Source organism: Boleophthalmus pectinirostris, unplaced genomic scaffold, assembly GCF_026225935.1.
Source record: "Boleophthalmus pectinirostris isolate CB_2022bp ecotype Guang Dong unplaced genomic scaffold, ASM2622593v1 HiC_scaffold_11, whole genome shotgun sequence".
In the NCBI taxonomy this organism is placed as follows: Eukaryota; Metazoa; Chordata; class Actinopteri; order Gobiiformes; family Gobiidae; genus Boleophthalmus; species Boleophthalmus pectinirostris.
The window spans coordinates 11,454,151-11,475,348 of NW_026570994.1; the positions used below are offsets into that span (position 1 = coordinate 11,454,151).

The following is a 21,198-nucleotide window of genomic DNA, read 5'->3' on the forward strand; positions in this document are numbered from 1 at the left end:
AGATATACTGGTGACAAGAGTCATATCGTATAAAGCAATACTATTTGTTTATGGCCTGTTTGAAAACACCATGCATTAGACTAGACTACTTTCTCATACAATCAAGTAAAATTTTTACCTTACCTCATTACTGTAATCATATATCCACCAATAGAGGGCGACAAACACACGCCAATGTGATAATAAATCACACAGACTTGTACAGGCTAAAATCTATTGATACCTTAAAATCAACATTCACATCAAAGTGGAACATGTCATGTGATCTCATGTGAAAGGGTCTCATGGTAAAATTATAAGGTTTCTGTATAATTAGCCCAAGACAATTAAGTTTTCTCTTCATGTTAATTTGAGACAAGCAGATTGGGGTTTGCTTTATTCTGCTTTTTCTTCTTTCTGCATCTCTGCAGAATTGCCCTGGAAAAACAAATGTAATGATTGACACATATTGATATCTTAAAACATAATTTTTACTACCTTGTGATGGCTTTGCCAATCAAATAGGCCAGTTCGGCGATGTTGAGAACCATACAGACAGAAGTTGTTGTGGCCATGAAAAGGGTAAAGATGGTCTTTTCAGTGGGACGGGAGACAAAACAGTCCACCAGGTTAGGACAGGGCCACTGGTTACAGCGAACCAAGCGGGGCATCCGAAATCCATCATACAACATGTACAGAGCATACCTGCATGGAGGAGATACATGTAGTAGGGCAGGTAGAAAATCTGAAGATTTTTGCAAGTAACAGTAGGCCTATAACAGTGTGACTGGAGAAAACTGCTGAACTAAAACATCACAGTGCAGTCTATGAAGTGCACCTGGTTCATGTGGTGGGATATTTGATGCATGAATTGTATTATTCATTACAACTCACATAAAGCCTCCCTCAAAAAGCAGTCTGCACACGATACTAAATGCATATGTCCACCAGAGGGCGCCAACAATTGAAACTTTCCTCTTTTTAAGGTTCTCCATCTCTTCCTCTTGGCTCAGTTGATTTTTGGTGGATAGAAAGCCAGCTCTTCTGGAAGCCTAAAAATGAAGAGACTGTCAACATGTACATGTGTAGATAGAAATGACTGCAACCCACCTGTAAGAGCTTCTTGTCTCTGCGTTTCCTATAGGCCACATGAGCAGCAATCAAAAGAGTGGGAGTGGATACAAACAGGAGCTGCAGGCACCACAGACGGATGTGTGAAACTGGAAAGAACTGATCATAACAGACATTCTCACATCCAGGCTGGAAGAGGAATCAAACAAAGAAGGGTAGAGGTCACACAGTGTAGCAAATGTAATGCAACAGGGGTTGCCTATAGTGGAATGAAGCAGTTTAAACAAGGCTAAAACAATAGAAATTAACAAAACTTGCAGTAAATGTCAGCACTGTGAATTGTCACAAAAGTGAAAGTGTTCAGGAATGAAACAACACAGAACAGGTATGTTTCAATACACAAGGCAGGCTAATATTATAACATTGCTTGATTTAGTGTAATGCCAATCTTTTAAGACCAAAACATTTTACTTAGCATATTAGACTAGGCTGTTTTTGGCACTGTTTATCTTCTGCATGACAAGACTGCAGTCATGGTATTGAGTGACGCATGCTGATTTCTAGAAAAGTCAGTTAAAACATGTCTTCTTTATGCGTATTTCTTTACCTGAAGTGTATTGCAGGTGAAGTCTGTCTGCTCATCTCCCCACACGCTTTCAGCTGCTACCACAAGAACCATAACTCTGAAAATGAAGAGCACTGAGAGCCAGATTTTACCCAGGCTGGTGGAGTGGCGGTTGGCTCCCACTAACTGAAGATATAAGGCAGGCCAAGACACCCTACAAGTATAAACATGAGGTTAGCTGAAGAAAATAACAAGATCAAAGTTTGAATCAAAATATGCAGATACATAGCTCCGATGCTGAGTTCGTGGTTGCATTCATTCAGTACAATGAAAATGGAAGGAGACAATGTATGAAGCAAAATAGCAAAAGGAAGAAAAAGAATGACATGAAGAGGAGGAGAGAAGGCATTCATGTGAACTGGTGAACCTTCTGCCCACCAAGAACTGCTCTGGACTCACCCCATGCCACTAAAATTACACCGGAAACACCCACAGTACCACAATACAAACCCAGATCATTCTTATGGATTTTATATGAATTACTCATGTATATGTAGTGTAGAGGATAAAAATACACATATTGTAAAAAGAAAGTGTGAATTTTGTTAACTAGAAGAGTGTGGAAAATATACCATTCCAGGTTACCAAGGATATAATACAAAATAAGAATACATTTTGAAAACAATTTCAGTAACATGTTGATCAAAGATTATTTTACACTAGGGCTCTTTGCAGAAGAAACAACACTACGCTGTGTTCCTGGTATCAACAGAAAGCTCAAGTGTAGCACTATAGCAACTTTGTTTCTATACCTAAAAAAGAACTGAGTAAAACAAGCAAATAAAAAAAAAAAACAATAAAAAAAAAAAAAATCTAGTTTATTTATAGTTATGTCTTGCGAATGGCTGTGTTTAGTTTAACTTATACATTAAAATAAAATACCATATCTCTGTCTTTATGACATTAGTTTTATAATAGATCAAAATGGTAGTTTTTTTTTTTAAACTAATGTCACTGAAGTTTTACCCAGTGTAGATGAAGTTTTCGGACACAAATAGGATGTGGCAGGAGTGGGCAGCAGGACAGTGGGGCTCTTCATCCCACTAACGACCATTTTTGTGGAAGAGTGGGAGCAAAATAAACTATTCCAAGAACTGATTGATATTGTCTGCAAGAATAGTAAGTCGTAGGTGTAAATGATTCTAATACAGTCAGTTTTTGAATCACAGCAGCACCTTTTCCTGATGCATATTAATTAATGGATATCTTCCTTCTTCTTTTTGAGTTTTTATCAGGTATGAATATGAGTGTAGGTGTCTGTGAAGATAATACATTGTTAAGACCTCCTTTTGTTTATCTGTAAATAAATACACATTAACAATTCTATAAAATGTGCAGTCTCATTCAAAGAATTTTCTTGAACTACTATTTTCTTAGACAGAGTGACAGACAGATATTTTATTAATCCCAAGGGAAATTCAAGTTTTGTTGCACCAAACTGTTGCAGTTGATGTTGCTGCAACATTTCCACTGCACTTCTCAGTGGCCTTTATGTCTCAGTCAAAGGTCTCAGAACTGGTCAGGTAGGGTCAGTAGATCCTGTGTCAGGGCAGTTTGAGGAGAGGGAGGGCCAAAAGTGTTCCTCCTCTGTGTCCTGCAGCATCACAGCAGTGTCCAGGGGAAACCAGATGAACACAATAGGAAAGGCCTCGCTCTTACTCTGCTGTGGTGTTTGTGATGAAATGGTGTGGTGTGATGAAATGGCCCATTCCCTCAAAGTGTTTCCTCTGGAAGACCTTCTGCCACATATGGTGCAAAAAGCACGTAGCATCTCAAATGTCCATAGCCTCTTGCACAATCTCCATGGTTACGAGAAAAACAAACAGTTAACTTCACACAATCCAACAGCCCCTTGTGTTCATTGCCTCAAAGTTTTTCCTATGAAGATCTTTTGCCACATTTGCTACCACATATGGTGTAAAAAACAAACAAACAAAAAAAAACAAAACAAAAAACAAAACAAAACTGTGGCAACCTGTCCATAGCTAGCTCCTTCACGAGCTCCTTAGCTAGCCTCTTGCATGGTCTCCATGGATACAGGAGAAACAGCTCATCAGCTCAAATTCCAACTGTCCCTTATTTGTGTCCTTTGAACTGCACATGCTGCTCTTCTTAGTGGGTTAAAATCCCATGACAGGATGTTAAAAACTGAGCTCAAAAAATAAAAAGTTTCAAAAACTGCCCAGTTTGTGAGCCAGGCAGCCACAAAAGTAGCCAACCACTCCGTTGCCATAGAATAAAAACAAACAGCAAACAACAACAACAAAAAAAAACTTTGTATTCAGGTTACCCATGAATTCATTACCACAGCGCCCACCAGCTTCTATTTAATAAATCATTATACTAATTAATAATATTTAAAAACCCCAAATGCTTTACTCCTACAAACAGGGGGCGCTACCTAATGGTGGCTGAGCACAGCGTGAGAGTCGTCAACAGACGGAAATTCCGGTTAGTTTTTTTTTGCATGCTGGAGCCATTGTACATCGTCTCAATCAATTTACGGGACATAAGCTGATTTTTATTGCCAAAAACTAAAAATCATGGCTCTCGAATCGCGCATCACACAGGAAGAAATCAAGAAGGAGCCGGAGAAACCTATCGATCGTGAAAAGGTAGCGTACAGGGCCTTAGTTTGGCAATTCGCTCAATGCTAACCCTAGCTGCCGTGCAACACAAAACAACACATTATCGTGAACAAATGAAATATTTACTTACACACTATTTTACTAGTGCGCATATTGCTAGTTTAGTATGCCTTTTATGAAAAGCCTGCACTGTCCGGTTGTTTTCTTGGTTGTATTCTATAATAATAATAATAATAATGCATGACTTCGGTTTGTCTGTTCATAGACTTGCCCTCTTCTGCTTCGTGTATTTACCACCAACAACGGCCGACACCACAGGGCAGACGAGTTTGCCAGAGGAAATGTACCGTCCAGTGAACTGCAGATTTACACATGGTGAGATCTGTATACAGTTATTACAATGAAATACATAATATGTCCGTGTCAACCCCTTCCCTAATTTAAAGGGCATAGATTACACTATTTTTTGTTCGGTTATAATATTTCTTCATTAAAAACCTACCTGGAGTTGTGCTTTGTTTCATTCTCATGTTCTGCATATTTGGTCCTCCACGAACCTGCATGTTTAGGCAAAGTTCTCCACATCAGAGGATAATCTGGTCTACCTTGTGATGTCATGTGGCAATACAGGAAGTGTTCTACTGTGTTTTTAACTCCATACACATTCACTTGAATTAATTTGGATAATTTCAGCCCTGGAATTGGCAATCTCTACTAAACAAAAGGTAAAAGATAGCTGTTAACATGAAAACTACTATTTCATGACATCACAAGGTGGAACAGAGCATTTTGAACGGTGAAGATGTAGACATACAAATAATAAATGTTTAAATGTGTGATTGAAACACAACACAACTCTAGGTATGTTTTTATGAGGTAACAATATAAAATGACTGAAATTTCACAAGAGTCCATTTTTGCACAATATAGGACCTTTAATGTCTGGTTATTTCTGTTCAGGATGGATGCTACTTTGAAGGAACTGACGAGCCTGGTGAAGGAAGTCTATCCAGAAGCCAGGAAAAAAGGAACACACTTCAGCTTTGCAATTGTCTTTCCAGAACCTAGGACCAAAGCCTACAGGTGTGCTTCCTTGATGCAACTAAACATTGTTCAAACAGATCTTCAATATTCTTACAACCTTTTGTCCTCCTCATAGGTTAAAAGACATCGGTAGCACCATTTCTGGCAGGAAAGGTGCAGATGACTCCATGACATTGCAGTCACAGAGGTTTCAGATCGGGGACTATCTGGATATAGCGATCACGCCTCCCAACAGGGTCCCACCTCTTAGCACACGCATGAGACCCTTCTAAACACAGCATTCATATGTACACCACAGTTCAACACAAGCCCACGTTTATGGAAGACATTCAAATTTGTTTTCTCTTTCTGATGGTTTTTGCCTCATTTTTTATTGTACAATGTGACACGTAATAAAAGTGCTTTTTTCTATGCTCTGTACAGTTGTATATGTTATGAATGAGTAAGCTTTTGGGTATCAAAGAATATCATAAATAAAAATCACCACAATGAAAGCATAGAGCGCAACAATTTTGATTTATCTCCGTTTTAAACTTGCTTTTCCAAGATTTTATCCTCACCGACTAATTGTGTGTGTGACTGAAGTACTGCTGAAGTTGAAATTTTGGAGTCAGAAAAACTCAAACTAGAAAACAAAAAAGTTAGCAATTTTTAATGGCTTTAAAAATCTACAAAGTTTTTTCTTGATACATAATTTATATAAACATAAGTAAATAAAAGCTTTCAGAACCATTTGCATTTTGAATAAGTTGCATCAATTTCCCAGCAGGTGGCAGTAAGGCAGCACTACGTAAGCAAGTCCCAGAAAAAGAACTTGATAATATTGCGCGTGCGTACTACCGCACACAACACGGCTAGCAGTAAAGGCTTCAGGTTTAGCCACGAGTTTGAGTTTATATCAACGCCAGAAAATCAATAATGTTTCGTAGAAAGCTAACAGCACTAGATTATCATAACCCCGGCGGATTCGATTGTAAAGGTATGGAGAACTGTGTACTTTCATTAAATAGACATATGTAAATGTTATCCATACCGGGGCTAACACGTATGCATGGGGCTGTCACCTCACTAAAAATAAATGATGATAATAATAATAATTTACAGTCCTAAATATATTTTGTTTCCGGTGCAGGAAAGCAAATAAGCCTGTCTGAGATTAGTTATAGATCTGATTTATCCGAGCCTCCCTTTAAACAGATTTATTAACTAAAACGTGTTACTAAATTGATTACAATTATTTACGGGTTTGTAATGTAATACATGTTCATTGCTACAAATGCACATTATACATATTATACTTCATGCTTATATTGTTATCATAATAATTTTTGTTCAATCGAAGCAATAACTGACATGCACCAAATTATAAGATTTTACAAATATGGATCACCTGTGCCACCATAGTCATGGTATAAATGAAATGACAAACAGGGCTATGAATAAGTTTGGTAATGGCATGTATAATGTAGTCTGTGAATTAGGCATAGCCTATATATACCCTTACCCTGCCCTTATTTTTCTTTCTCATTCTCATGTACAGATGAAACTCAGTTCAGGAATTGCATTGTTTGGCTTGAGGACCAAAAGATCCGGCATTATAAGATTGAGGAAAGAGGAAACCTGAGGAACATCCCCAGCTCAGAGTGGCCTAAAGCTTACCAGAAGGTTGTAACTTAGTTTTGTTGCAATGTAAATTATATGTCTTATATGCATTTTATCAGTATGTTTTCTACCTGCCCTTATACCACTTACACAAATAAAAATAAAAGCAGGGCACTCAATGATCTGTCTAAACGTGTTATCTATGTGTGCAGTACTTACAGGATTTGAACTGTCCATTTGAAGTGCAGGAGCGTCAGGAGGCAATGGACTGGTTACTGGGATTGGCTGTGAGATATGAATATGGAGACAATGGTAAGAAGTTAAAACAATACATATTATTGATTAATGGTTTAAATATGCTTGTTAAGAAAAACAGCCACATCTAGCCTTGAATGAGAGTTAAAAAATACTGGTCTATGAAGAAACCTTTCTAGTGGATGTAGATGTTCTTGCCTGGAATGTACAACAGTATAGCATTAAATTAATTTCCATGGAGGCATGTTTTTCAAGATGTTTTTGAGCTTTAAAACAACTGTAAACTGTAAAACAAGACAGACAAGTTTTAATGCTGTACTGTGGAACATTTCAAACAAGGCAACTTCACATGTCCAACCTCAACTAAAAAGTATATATAAGTGGCCACTAGATGGCGATAATAAACCAGTATTGAGTGGTCATTTTGTTCACACGGCTTGCCTTCGTCTTACTGCTGCAGTTACACACTGGATTTAAGCCTAATGTCTGAATGTCTGAAGCTCTTGACCTTACATCTGTGTTTCTCTTCAGTGGAAAAGTACAAGAACGTGCAACCATTAGCATCTAACAGTAACAGCGACAAACCAGCTGATCCCTTGGTTAACCTTGATAGTGAGTAGGAACACAGCTGCATTGTAGGCATGCTTAAACCCTCAATTTTGATGTTTTTTTCCGTGCATTCTGTGGTATATCAGGTAACTCGCCAGACTTCAAAGCAGGAGTCACTGCGCTCGCAAACATCCTCAAGATTCAGCGGCACGATGACTATTTGGTTATGCTCAAGGTAAGAATTCCAGCCATTTTTGCTTCTTTTGAAAAACATATTTAGCATGTGCTTTTTGTGTGGCAGGCGATACGAATTCTGATTCAAGATAGGCTTTCCCCAGAAGCTATAGCCAAAGCAAGCCAGAATAAGGAGGTAAATATTGGCTGAAATTAACTTAATCAAAGAATTGCATCATTTCTGATTCTCATTTTTTCCTCTCTAGGGTATTCCTGTAGCACTAGACAAACATATATTAGGATTTGACACAGGAGGTAAGTCCCCTGATACTGATTTGTATCTCTAATGTTGACTTTATTTAGAAACAAAACAATGACTGAAAAGTGCACAACTTATGTTTAAGATCAAGAAATTATAACCAGAACCATATCCAGAAAAATACTTGAGCAATTTATGACTAATCAAACTATGAGCAATGAACTATGAAGCTGATAAGCTGTCCAGTCCATTTTAAAGGTGCATTGTGTAACTTTTCTGGTGGAGGGCCTGTCAAATGCTTTTGTCTATGAAAATGCTTTGTCTGGAATGTTTCACAGTATGACATTAAACCTTTCTGTCTTCATGGAGACCAACCCAGACCAAGTTACAGGTCAGAGAGTGGCTGCATTCTGACTGTGATTGGAAGAGGCAACCTCATTCACAGTCAGAATGCCTATTTTTCTATGTATTTTTGAGTTATAAAACTACCTGCAATTAAATAAATGTAAAGTAGAACTGTTCAATGTCATAATGTGTATCCTTCCAGGCATAGCAATGACATATCCATAGAAACATGCAGATGATGAACCCCAACCAAAAAGTTATAGTGCGCCGTTAAGCCATACTCCTATCAATACTCAAACATATTTCTTGTACCTTTTTTTTCAAGATGCAACTCTAAATGAAGCAGCCCAAATCTTGCGTCTGCTGCACATCGAGGAGCTGAGAGAGCTGCAGACAAAGATCAATGAAGCCATAGTTGCTGTCCAGGCCATCATCGCTGACCCCAAGACTGACCACCGCCTGGGCAAGGTGGGCAGATGAGACCAAGGGGCCCCTGTGTGTGTATGATAATTCAAAAGGACAGGAAGAGAAGTTTGATTTCTTTAAATTTCTCTTTTTTGTTCATGCCAAATTGTTTTGTACAGCAACAGTTTAAGTTTACAACAAAATATCAACGTTGAAGTGACAGTTGCTTATACTAGTTCTCTTGTAGTTTCTTCTTCACATATTATTCATCGGTTATGTCATTTTGTCTTTGCTACTCCTTAGCATAGTAACCGTGCAGCATCCAGGTATCCCATGTACATTTCTACACCTCACACTAAAAATAATATTGAAATAAAATCTTGGCTAATCTACAATTGCCATGTCTTCCGACCCCACTTAAGGTCTTGTTGCATATTAGCACTACTGTTTATTTGGATGCATATTGGAATGATTTTTACATTTCATTTGGTTTGAATTACTTACAAAAATATAAAATGGGTGGACTTTGAAAGTACAATTGTATGTCACTGATTGGAAGTATGTTATTTCCATGTAAATAAAAAGTACCATGCCTTGAACAATATCTTGGTTTAGTTTTAGTAAGATGGTTTTAGGGCTGATTAAAAGGCAATTAAAGTGTCCTGCATTGGTTATGGTGATGGAACCTGCACCTGAAAAGTTACACATTGCACCTTTACGCATCATTAAAAAGAAATATCTATAGACATGTTAAATCTGCACTACTTTTGCTCAGCTTGTTGGTCTCTATGTTGGTCTCACTCAACAATAAAATAGCCTCTGAGAAGTAAAAAAAAAAAAAAATCAAACACATGAGGAAAAACATAAGACAGTGGGAAGAAAAGAACATGAGTCAAAATGTAATAAAACTGCAACTTGAATTACCAAGTCACATTTTATTGTTATAAATATTACATCTTATAAAAATGTTATCTGGGGAAATGTCGAAAATATTTGGTATTTAATTTGGCAAACAACACTTCAAAATGTGTGAAATTATACAAAAGCAGTGCAGGAAAATGACAAGGCAACGCTGTTCAAACTATTCATTGAAAATCACTTATCAATAACTATTACTTTTGAGACTGTTCTGACAATAGAACTGCATAGGTCATATTTAACAACTAATTCATCTCTTTTTACTTTGTATTATACTGCATCATCAATGGTACACATTTTGTCTTAATTTCTGAAAATAACACTTTCTGTAATTGGTATAAAATCTAAAACAACTCAAGTACAAAAATACAGTAGAAAAAAAGCTAAGAATTGAGGTATAAAACAAATTTACAAAACATATTGGGGGTTATATCTTCGAGACGAGAATAGGGGTGAGTGGATTCAGATTCAGAGGGTTTTGTAAAACTGCTGTGACGGTCAAGCGGGCATCGGAAGCCTCCTTGCTTCCTTCAAAAAGTCCTTCTAAGCTGCACTGGGCACTGCCTCTGTGCCCGGGCTGCCCTTCCACCTGGAGACGTCACCCAACTGTAGCACCAATGGAGTAACCACAAAGCCAGCGTTAGTGGATCCCTGCGAAATAGAGAATAATCCAGTTGAGGTATGCCCTGCTCAAATTTAAGTATTTCAGTGCACTTTGTAACTTTTTGGTTGTCTGTCACCTGACTGTTTCCACGGATATATCATTGCTCTGCCTGGAATGTTACACAGTATGACTTTAAAGAGCTCTTTCTTACATTTATTAAATTACAGGCGGTATTATTGCTCAAAAATCCCTAGAAAAGCAGGCATTCTGACTGTGAGCGGGGTTGCCTCTCCACAGATCTGATCTGTAACTTGGTCTGGTTTGATGATAGAAAGGTTTAATGCCATACTTTGAAACGTTCCAGACAGAATAATAACATCTGCATGAAGAAAAGCATTTGACGGACCCTCCACCAGAAAAGTTATACAATGCACCTTAAACTTAGGCAAAATGGGTTAGAAGCAGAGTGGTAATAAAACATAAGAGCTGTAGTAGTAGTAGTTGTTAGTTTGTAGTTTGTCACTTGAGTTTTTTTTTTTGCTCTGATATCTGTACTTTTACTTAAGTATCCCATGAAAAAATCTACTTAAGTAACAAAATAGTAAAAAGAAGTATTTTGTGCAGATTTTGAGATCTTGAGATAAAGCTTAGTGAAATGATTCTGATACAGATTTGTGTTGCATTTTGTTAGTAGAAACAACTGAACATATTTTTTGTTGTTTTTATTTGTTGCTGTTATATTTCTGCTATTTCTTACTCAAATTATGAACATGTTCAAAATAAACCCCCCTCCTTTTCAGCAGTTTCAGCACCCAATAATAAAAATACGTTTACTTTTCAGTGCTGTCCAGATGTAGTGGAGTAGAAAGTACAGATACCTGCTGTAGTGTAGTGTAGTAGTGAAGTAGAAGTAAAAAGTATCTATTCTAAAACTGTACTTAAGTACAGTATTTACTACTTTTACTGTGTTACCTTACATCACTGGAGGAAACAGAAGTGGAAGTTGTACAGAACAGCAGATTTACATTGTGGTAGAGGTCATTATAGACGCTAGTAATGGCAATAATGTCACTTTGAATCACCAAGTACTGTCTTTTAGTTTTTTCCACCTGCGATAATGAGAAAGCACACACATACACCCCTTTTCTTCAGTATTGTCCCAGTCTTCAGAAATAATACCTTTTAAGTCTTTGACAAGCCATTCCAAGCCCTTATGTTTTAGACCTGTCATCAAGGTACGAATTAGACCACAGAATGACTTTGAAGTCCACTGAGCTTTTCCGTTCTTCCAGCTAACGTAACACTTGTATATAGCTTTTATTGAATCCTGTAACTTTTAAAGTGACATATTATATTTTCTTATCTATGTTTTAATGCTGTTTCCACATCACAAACACACCTGGAATTGTGTTTTGTTGCTTTCACACGTTTAACACACAAATCCTGTGTATTTAGGAGTTCTTCTTGCAAACAAAAAACACAAGTTCCACCTTGTGATGTCACATGGTAATACAGGAAGTGCTCCACAGTGTTCTTAAACTCCAAACACCTTCACTAAAATCATTTGGATAATTTTCGCTCTGGAATTGCCAATCCTTACTGAACTAAACTACCACTACATAACATCACAAGGGTTACTCAAACATAGGTGAATGAAGCAAAACACAACTCCAGGTATGTTTTGAGGATATAACAGCATTATAACATGGCTAAAAGCTCACAAGAATCAATTTTGTGTAATACAGGACCTTTAAATTTATACACCAATTATCACAATTCCTACTGTGGTATCTGTCATGATGTTGAGATAAGACTTGGCGTGTATGTGTGAGGTTGTTTGACAATGACACTAATCCAAGGTGCCGCTTTGGGGATTATAGTGTGTTCAGTGAAGCACTTTGTAGTTAAAAGGAGCAAAGTGGACAGACATCTGTAGACTTCAACACTTCACACAAAAAGTACAAGTAGAGAGGACTGCACTTATGTGTTTTACTTATACGCATGATGTTAGCGGTGTAATTATTGTACTTGTGTCTATGCGGCGGTAGGATGAGAAGTCGCTAAAGCTGGATACTGCAGAGGGTCCCAGCTGTTTGATGACTGTTTTGGACTATTCAGAATTCTCCAAACAATACAAACCACAGTGATGCTATGCTTTTTTACCAATGGTGGAAGAAGTACTCAGTTTTGTTACGTAAGTTAAAGTACAGATACTGAAGCAAAAAAAAAAAAAAAAAAGACAGAAAAACTCAAGTAAAAGTATTACATGAAAAAATCTAAGTAAAAAAACATATTTAAAATGTATTAAAGAATAAAATGTAAAAGTATTTTGCAGCTTCAAAAGTAGTGATTTTGATTTTGGTTATTTGTATATTTGTTGTTATATTTTTGGTTTCTCAAACTACATATGTGTTAAAAATAAACCCTCAGCCTTTTTAGCAGGTTTTAAACAATAATAAAAAAAACACTTTCACTTTTCAGTGCAATTCAATAATGTAGTGGGGCAGAAAGTACACATACCTGCTCAAATGTAATAAAGTAAAAGTAAAAAGTATCCATGTACTTAAGAAAAGTACAGATATCTAAAATATATACTTAAATACAGTACTTTTACTTTATAACAAGATACAATGATTAGATTTATAATTAAAAAGCATTGCTGTTAGATGCACTAAGTAACATTTCGGCAGGCCTTGTCTCCATAGCGATGATGTCAATTAGCCTGGAATGTTTCACAATATGGCATTCAACCTCCCTAGAGATAAAGAGCAGCTTAGCTTATTATTATTATGGTATTACTATAGCAAAAAAAACCCAAAAAAACACCCGTAATTGAAGAAATATAAGAAAGATATGTTTTATGCCATACAGTGGAACATTTCAGGCAAAGCAATAAACATAAGGCAAGAATCTACAGCTGAACTATAGCCTCTTTTATATAGGCAATGACTACCAGCATAGATTTACTTTAAGCCTCTTATTGAGGGCTCAGCTTGGTAGATTAAGCTACGTAAAAGTTTCCAAATTATTACAGAAAATTAATACAGACTTCTTAATCATACACTATTACAGCTAACCCAGTATGGAACACAGTCGTTTTTTGACCTTTGGGGTTTTCACTTTTTGTTGAAATACCGTAGTGTCTGCTGGTACAATGTTCACACTAACCAACAGAGGGCAGTAAAGATCAGAGAGTTATCAAATCAAGAAATGCACTCTTATGTGAAGCTTAGTGCTCGTAAGTCAGTTTGGGAGGGACAGAAGAGCTTTCCTTGGCCTTAAACTTATATAAACCAAACCTTAACCATTTCAAAATCATAAACATACCCATAACATATTTCCAAACCCTACACACTAAACCATCTCTCCGGAGCATACGATCTAGCACCAACTCTTATGTAAAAAGCTCTTACCTGATAAACACTGGGTTGAGGCTATGGCAATTCCATACAGATGAGAACGCTGCTCTGGTAGATACTCATCTGTCAGCTTATTGGTCTCTTTGTTCACTGTGATCACCCCATCCCTGTAAAAAGCAAATGCATGATTAATAACAATGTCATGTCATGTCATGATAAATACTATATTGATTTATTGTTCATTACATGATAGATCATTTTTAAGGGTCAGTATTGGTTATGTTTGTACTAGTGGGAACATTTTGATTATTTTTATGTGTTATGATAATATTTGAGGTGAAGTAGGTTGAATAAATGATTTCTATGATACAAACTAACAACTAAAGTATTTCATTCGGTTATGTATTTACTGCAGCTCATATGTTTTTTAACAATATTGTAATATTCAGAATACTTTTTGAGGGATAATTCTGCTTTATGGTTTCAATATTATCATTTATCTTTTATATTTAGTACGACAATATATCGTACTTCTGAATTTGTTATTGCGTAGTATTGGTAGTAGAAAGTATAAGAAATGTTCATACCTTCTCCAGTCTGTGTAATAAAAGTGTTGTCTGTAGTAAACCATGCTGAAGGGGTAGTTGAGGTTGGGATGGACCACTTTACGACCGGACCCATCTGGATATATGCACTCCAAACGCTTTGTACCTAAAACACACAAAAAAGTATAGATTCATAGGTTTTTTCCTTCTGCTGTTTCCTCATTACAAATGTATCTGGAGTTGTGTTTTGTTTCATTCATGTTTAACACACAAACCCTGCATATTTATGTTGTTCTCTTGTTTTGGAGATGTAGACAGACAAATTATAAAGGACTACTCAAACGTGTGAATGAAACAAAACACAACTAAAGGTATATTTTTGAGAAGGTAACAACATTACAACATGACTAAAAGCTCACAAGAGTCAATTTTGTGTAACACAGGACCTTCAAATAAATATACCAGTATATTAATCTGCACGTTATAGAAGATAGTAGTGTCTTTTGTTTTGTTTACCTGCATCAGCCCAGCAGACCTGCCCTGTGGAGGAGTCATAGGTGAGGGCATTGGGTAAACCGATCCCATCTGATACCACCACTCTGCGGTTCTTTCCCTCCACTGAAGCTGTCTCAATCTTTGGAGCCTCGCGGTTCCAGTCAGTCCAATACAAGGTCCTGGAAACAATGTTAATATGTATGTAGTAAATATATAAACATGGGTATTTAATGATATAAGAACACATATTAATCCAGTATCAGGAATCAGCTTTTTGTAACCATTAAAACACTAAGGATGTGTACTGATAACTCTCAAGTACAATGGCAGTAGTAGTATTAGACGTTAGTAGTGGAAAACTGCTGCTTCATAAGATGGAACAGAGCATTTTGAGCACTGGAGACATAAAATACCAATTCATCTGGACATTAGTGTTTATTGTCTCAACCTCATTTTTCACTTTGACTCCAGGTGACATGTTTTGAAGCACCTTCCCAGATCTCGCTAATACAAAAAGACAACAGGAAAACCACACACTTCCACATGTGACCACATACGTGTGCTAGAGCATGGAGCACATGGGACCAGCTGTCTCATGCTGATGAGGTCACGGTCAGGTTACCCTAAGCAACATGCGACCTATGACCCCTCCTCTCCTCTCCCTCGTATACTGTTTCATCTGCATACATTATGAAAGGTGTATGATAGATGCATTTCATGTTTTGGGTTGGGTTTCCCGGACTTTCGAAGAAGCATACAATTGGCGGAGCTGGAGGCTAAAGTGTGTGTGGGCTGTACCATGTGTGTCATGTGCAGAAGATGGTGCACATATGGGCTGTCCCCTGGGAGAAGCAGGTAATACACTCCACATGAAAAATCAACTGTAAGAGAGACGGTCAGACCGGGCAAGAGTCATGAATAAAGGGGATATTTCTTTACTCTTTTTGACCGACAGGAATTATTTTAAGTATATTAGTATGGTATGAACGTAATCCTGTATCTCTCACTACAGCTCTGCCAACAGTGAGAGATACAGGAGGACTGCATACGTACCATACTCCATCAACTCATCCTTATGTAATAGATAACCCTCTGTCATTTCAATCACTATTTCATCTTCGAACTGTTTCTCCTTATGACCTCTTGAATATAGCCAGATATAGGTTGTATTACTATATTACTATATTTTATTTTTACTCTCTATCCCTAGCTATTTTTGACACTTATTTTGAATTTGTTATTTCCATTTATATTTTTGCTCTTTTGTTATTATATTTGATTATATTATGATGTGTGAGCTACTGTGTTCAAATAATTTCCCTTGTGGATCAATAAGATTGTCTACGTCTAAGTCCAAGTCTAACTTAGCAATCATTACGTAACTTTCAATTCTGTTTAGTGGAATCATGATCACCCCCTGCTGGTGAAATGAGGATAAGTCTGTTAAAATATGGTGATAGTGAAGGAAATCTAAGCATTGAAATTATCTTAAAGATGTACTATGTAGAGCCCGACCGATATCGGCTGGCCAATATTATCGGCCAATATGGGCACCTGGAGACATATCGGCTATCGGCCGATATGCTCGCTGATATGGGCCGATATTTCACGTGGGCATGTTATACCTCGTTATAAAGCTTAGACTCTCTACATTATGTTCATTTAATCCAATTTACACACAGATAAATGTCCTCATATGTGGCTCCGCATCAGTATTTATCTGCGGTTTAATTTATCTGTGTCTGTGTCCGTACTGTCCCTGAACACACCCCCAGAGTGACGTCACTTCACTCACGTGTGTTTGTTTACACCCGCAGCGGTGCGCAACACTGAGTTTATATTCTTTTTACGGACAATCGGTTTGAGTCTGGATTAAAAGGACATTTATTAGTGCTGACTTGTGATGTGAGGAGGAGCCTGTGTGAGCGGTGAGTGTTAGAAATACATCGACTTTGAAGCTAGTTTAGGTTTTGTTAGCGATTAGCTGCTGTAGCTCCCACACATAAACAGGCTGTTTTCTATTGGTCTATTGTAAAGTGACTATATTGGCCGTATATTTGTTACTGAACCTGCATTGATATGTAAGTAAATGAGCTGTGAATAGACGTGTGAATGATCCACATTTATGCATATAATTAATTACCGCGGCGCGCACGGCTAAAGGCTAATAGCGGTAGTTTATTTACTAGCTAGTAGTGATGGGTCGGTCGCGATCGAAGCGGCTCTTAGAGCGAACAACGGGAGCATGTTTTCTCATTGGGAGCCGTGTTTTCGCTTTTTCTCACTTTTTCTCTTCAAGCCGCATGTAGACCCGTAGTTTGACAGCAGCAGCGGCTGAAAACTAAACTTTCAGAAATCTGCGTGTGCATAGGATAAAAAAATAAAAGTGCATATTTGGCTGCAGTTCAGCATAAAATGAATAAACCAGGACTAATCTTGGGCTCGAGTGAAGGAGAGAGATAGAAACCGAGTCCCGACACTCAGACCTGGTTAAGTTCTGATTTAGTCCTGTTTCACACATGGTTTAAATCTGTTTTAGTCCGGGTTTAGTCCTTTTTCAGTCCTGGTTCAGTTCTGGTTTAGTCTTGCTTGCAACAAAACAATCTCAAGAGTCGCTTGGGAGCCGAAAGAGCCAGCTGCTTTAGTGAGCCGAGCCAAAAGAGCTGGTTTTCCAAAAAAAACTGGAATACCCATCGCTAGTAGCTAGAATGTGATGCAAAAATGCCATTAGGCCAATCTACTGTATGTAAATATTATGTAAAGAGTCAGAACAACAATAAATGTTGCCTAAATAAACCCAATTTAGAATCCACTAGAGCCAAACCTAAGTTTTTTAAACAATTCAAGATTTACAGTGAATTTTTTCATCACTAAATATATCGGCAAATATATCGGCTATCGGCAGCTCCAACTCCCATTATATCCGTTTCATATCGGCCACAACAAAATCCATATCGGTCAGGCTCTAGTACTATGGCACACCTCCAATAGATAGCTGCAGATCATGCAAGCAAGCTGCAGATTTTTACAAATTTGTACCAAAATGATTACACAATGTTGCCGAAGTTAGTACCACTGAAAATCCACTGAAAAGTCCATTTTGAATAACAAGTCTGCTTTAATGTAGACAAATACCATTATATTCCCATACCATTACATTCAAGAATATTTTTTATAAACTCTTACTCAAGTGTGCTATTTGCCTGTTATGTGGCTTCAATTTAAGACATGTGGAGGCTTAGAACTACATGGCGTTTAACAGTTCATTCTGAGTGTACTCGTGTAAAGGCCTAATTACCTTAAAGACTTGGCTTTCTGACAAAAGACAAAGTACACATAAACCTGGCCTTCAGACAGAAAATAAACTGCAAACTGTCAAAGCAATAACGCCAACCACACGTCACAAAGTTATCACCGCTCTCTTTAATCATTTGTATGAGCCACTTATGCACTCCATGTATTATGTATTTGCAATGATAGAAAGCAGATGGGTTTCTTGGAGAGATGACCAATGCTGGACTCTAGTATTCACTTTGGATGGGTGTTTATCACAATGTGGAGCCTAATATCTGTGTATGCACTCAGTTTATGCTAACCTGCCTACCTTATGAGGACAAAAATCAGGTTCCCATGATGTAACCCGTAAATTATTAGATTAACAACATAGTTTAAAGGTGCATTGTGTAACTTCTATGATGAAGGGTCCTTAAAATGCTCCATGGACATATCATTGCTTTGTCTGGAATGTTTCACAGTATGGTATTATACCTTTCTATCTTCATGGAGATCAAATGAGACAGTTACGGACCAGATCTGTGGAGAGGCAACCACGCTCACAGCCAGAATGCCTTTTTTTCTAGGTATTTTTAGACTACCTGACCACCTGCAATTGACTAAATGTAAGGTAGAGTGGTTTAATGTCATACTGTGGAACATTCAAGGCAGAGCAATGACATCTCCACAGAAACAAGCAAGTGTCCCAAACAAAAAGTTACATAGCCTTTAAAGTTAGAGCTTGGGTTAAAATAGGTTTAGATTTAGGTTAAAACTATAACTATGTGTATGGTTAGAATTATTCTTCACAATATTAATGTAAGTCAATGTAATGTCTCCAAAAAGCATGGAAATTCCAACATGTGTGTGTGTGTTTGTGTGTGTCTTTGGTATGACTGTATGATTGAATTTATTAATAGCGCTAATAAATTCAAAACAGTTTTCTACTTTCTAGAGTGCTGTGAGTAAGTTGTAAACATATGTCAACAGATGGATATTCTGATCCTCAAACACATATTTTTCACATTTTATAATGATTTGTCTTGACATGGTCATATTTAGATGGAACAGTCCAGACACCAGACTCAACAAAAATCTAAGAAATGGCTTTAGCATGTTCTTATACAGGTTGTAAATTGCCAGCAAAGAGGGTGGAACAGATGTGATCTTGTGAGTAAGTGTACAGTAAGGCATGCCTTTCCTCCCTGGCTGAAATCCTTAAATCATTTACACATAATTGGACGAAATTTGGTTTTGTATATTTCACTGCCAAGAAATTGCTGGGAAAAACGTGTTACTCAAATGTAAACAAGGGAAATTGTGCGGTAAAGGCAGGCCAGATGTAGAGAGAGGTTTTTACCCGCTGGAGGGGACCACTATAATGGCTCTGGGGTTGACCAGATTTGTGTCGAAAAGGGTCCTTCGTCCGGTACCATCCAGGTTGGAGGTCTCGATCAGATCTGGAGACGAGTCAACCCAGAACATCCTCCTGCGTTGAGAATCCACAGCCAGACCCTCTGGACTGACCAGATCTGACACACAAAAACAAAAAAATACATTAGATAAATTGCATTGTTATTGTCTATATAGAGATAAATAGTAGTTTAAATTGTTTATAGGGTCAAAGGTGCACTGTGTAATGTTTTTGGTGGAGGGTCTGCAACTGACTTGCCTACATGGAAACAGTATTGCTTTGTCTAGAATGTCCCACTGTATGGCATTTAACCTGTCTATCTCTGTGAAGACGAGTAGGCATGATTTTCCAAGGCATTTTGAGCAATAAAAGCACCAACCTAATAGATGGAAGATACCATACTGTGGAAAAATCCAAGAAAAAGCAATAACACCTCCATGGAGACAAGAAAAGTTACATAGTGCGTCTTTAGAAAAATCATCCATGAATTTATAACCAATACTTAATATAAGTTGCTATAGTAATGATAAGAAAATGATGCAATAATAAATAATCATCTAAAAACATTCTGCATCAGGCCTGTCGACAGAAGTCTGGGGCCCCGGAGTAAAAAAACTCACAAGCCCCCCCTTCCATAGGAAGAGGGTCCAATTCTGGGCCCCTTAAACTCTGGGCGCCTGGGACAACTAACCCATTTGTCCCCCTCTGTTTACTGCCCTGTTCTGAATAAATTATAATTATCATTATTATCTTACATAAACAGACATTTGATTGAACAATACTGTAAATGATATGCATTTGATTGAACAATACTGTAAATGATATGCATGAAAATTTATTAATAGTGTTAATAATTTTTTTGTGAATTCAAGTCTACAATTAAGAAAAAAATATAAGCATAGTAAAGAAAAGTTCTTACTTGAGCCAATGAGGATCTCTGGCTCAGCTCCAGGAAGCATGGCTCTGTTGATGGTCCGTGCAGACAGATCAGTCCAATAAACCTGGTTTTCTTTGCAGTCATAGGCAATACCGACAACTATAGAGCCCTACAACACACAAACAATCATACATACATTTTAAAGGTGCATTGTGTAACTTTTCTGATGGAGGGTCTGTCAGATGCTTTTCTCCATGGAGATGTTATTGCTTTGTCTGGAATCTTTCACAGTATAGTATTACATCTTTCTATCTTCATGGAAACCAAACCAGACTAAGTTACAGGTCAGATCTGTGGAGAGGCACACACATCGCTCACAGTCAGAATGCCTGTTTTTATAACTATTTTTGAGCTATAAAACCATCTGCAATTGAGTAAATGTAAGCTAGAGCTGTTTAATGTCCCACTGAGGAACATTCCAGACTGAGCAATGACATATCCATAGAAACCAGCAGGTGACGGACCCCCAACCAAAAAGTTACATAGTGCAACTTTAATATACAAGTCAGTGCAATAATATAAAATGGTTAGAGTAAAACTTGAATCATACGTGTAAAGTCAGTAGTGTTTTGGAGCGGTTAGTGTCCAGTTTGGTCCCATCCAAAGGCAGTGCTCCGATTTTCTGTCCCTGAGCATACAGCAGCGTGACCTCAGCATCCGGTGGGGGGGTGACATTTGGGCGGGGTATGGGGCGCACAGTGGGCGGAGCCACAGAGGGAAGGCCTGGGATAAGAAAAATTTAAATTATAAGTAAATA

At 37.6% G+C, this 21,198-nt stretch overlaps 4 protein-coding genes across 4 annotated transcripts in view; 2 read left to right on the top strand and 2 right to left on the bottom strand.

Annotated features, from left to right (window-relative positions):
- Nucleotides 1–279: 279 nt before the first annotated feature.
- On the bottom strand, nt 280–4,858 carry LOC110153200 (gap junction beta-2 protein-like). Its single transcript, XM_055163179.1, has 6 exons — nt 4,766–4,858; nt 1,658–1,829; nt 1,100–1,239; nt 874–1,020; nt 478–684; nt 280–417 (listed from the first exon to the last, which is right to left on the bottom strand). The coding sequence occupies exons 1-6, from the start codon at nt 4,846–4,848 to the stop codon at nt 345–347; spliced, it is 822 nt and encodes a 273-aa protein (XP_055019154.1). The 5' UTR covers nt 4,849–4,858; the 3' UTR covers nt 280–344.
- On the top strand, nt 4,117–5,718 carry sap18 (Sin3A-associated protein). Its single transcript, XM_020917178.2, has 4 exons — nt 4,117–4,290; nt 4,529–4,638; nt 5,224–5,346; nt 5,423–5,718. The coding sequence occupies exons 1-4, from the start codon at nt 4,219–4,221 to the stop codon at nt 5,577–5,579; spliced, it is 462 nt and encodes a 153-aa protein (XP_020772837.1). The 5' UTR covers nt 4,117–4,218; the 3' UTR covers nt 5,580–5,718.
- A 403-nt stretch (nt 5,719–6,121) lies between these two features.
- On the top strand, nt 6,122–9,498 carry rtraf (RNA transcription, translation and transport factor). The gene is made up of 8 exons (XM_020917168.2): nt 6,122–6,286; nt 6,848–6,972; nt 7,122–7,221; nt 7,696–7,776; nt 7,860–7,948; nt 8,015–8,083; nt 8,154–8,202; nt 8,817–9,498. Exons 1-8 carry the CDS (start codon nt 6,226–6,228, stop codon nt 8,969–8,971), a joined length of 729 nt encoding a protein of 242 aa, XP_020772827.1. The 5' UTR covers nt 6,122–6,225; the 3' UTR covers nt 8,972–9,498.
- Nucleotides 9,499–9,794: 296 nt separating this feature from the next.
- Nucleotides 9,795–21,198, bottom strand: part of nid2a (nidogen 2a (osteonidogen)) — a 50,272-nt gene continuing 38,868 nt past the window's right edge. The window contains exons 44-50 of the mRNA XM_055163163.1: nt 20,992–21,164; nt 20,424–20,550; nt 19,451–19,622; nt 14,839–14,996; nt 14,365–14,488; nt 13,832–13,944; nt 9,795–10,465 (exon numbers count right to left, since the gene is read on the bottom strand). Of these exons, the coding sequence (XP_055019138.1) occupies nt 10,455–10,465; nt 13,832–13,944; nt 14,365–14,488; nt 14,839–14,996; nt 19,451–19,622; nt 20,424–20,550; nt 20,992–21,164 (878 nt within the window). The 3' untranslated portion in view covers nt 9,795–10,454. The remainder of the gene's footprint in view (nt 10,466–13,831; nt 13,945–14,364; nt 14,489–14,838; nt 14,997–19,450; nt 19,623–20,423; nt 20,551–20,991; nt 21,165–21,198) is intronic.

Bases quoted from the DNA above. Each gene is read 5' to 3' on its own strand.
- rtraf (XM_020917168.2), top strand. From the start codon at position 6,226: ATGTTTCGTAGAAAGCTAACAGCACTAGATTATCATAACCCCGGCGGA. The intron at 7,777-7,859 runs GTGAGTAGGAAC...GTGGTATATCAG, and splicing joins TCCCTTGGTTAACCTTGATA to GTAACTCGCCAGACTTCAAA. The intron at 7,949-8,014 runs GTAAGAATTCCA...TTTGTGTGGCAG, and splicing joins ACTATTTGGTTATGCTCAAG to GCGATACGAATTCTGATTCA.
- LOC110153200 (XM_055163179.1), bottom strand. From the start codon at position 4,848: ATGTGGAGAACTTTGCCTAAACATGCAGGTTCGTGGAGGACCAAATAT. The intron at 1,830-4,765 runs GTAGGTTTTTAA...TTATACTTGTAG, and splicing joins GAAACAAAGCACAACTCCAG to GGTGTCTTGGCCTGCCTTAT. The intron at 1,240-1,657 runs GTAAAGAAATAC...TTCCTCTTCCAG, and splicing joins TCACCTGCAATACACTTCAG to CCTGGATGTGAGAATGTCTG.
- sap18 (XM_020917178.2), top strand. From the start codon at position 4,219: ATGGCTCTCGAATCGCGCATCACACAGGAAGAAATCAAGAAGGAGCCG. The intron at 4,291-4,528 runs GTAGCGTACAGG...GTCTGTTCATAG, and splicing joins AACCTATCGATCGTGAAAAG to ACTTGCCCTCTTCTGCTTCG. The intron at 5,347-5,422 runs GTGTGCTTCCTT...TCCTCCTCATAG, and splicing joins CCTAGGACCAAAGCCTACAG to GTTAAAAGACATCGGTAGCA.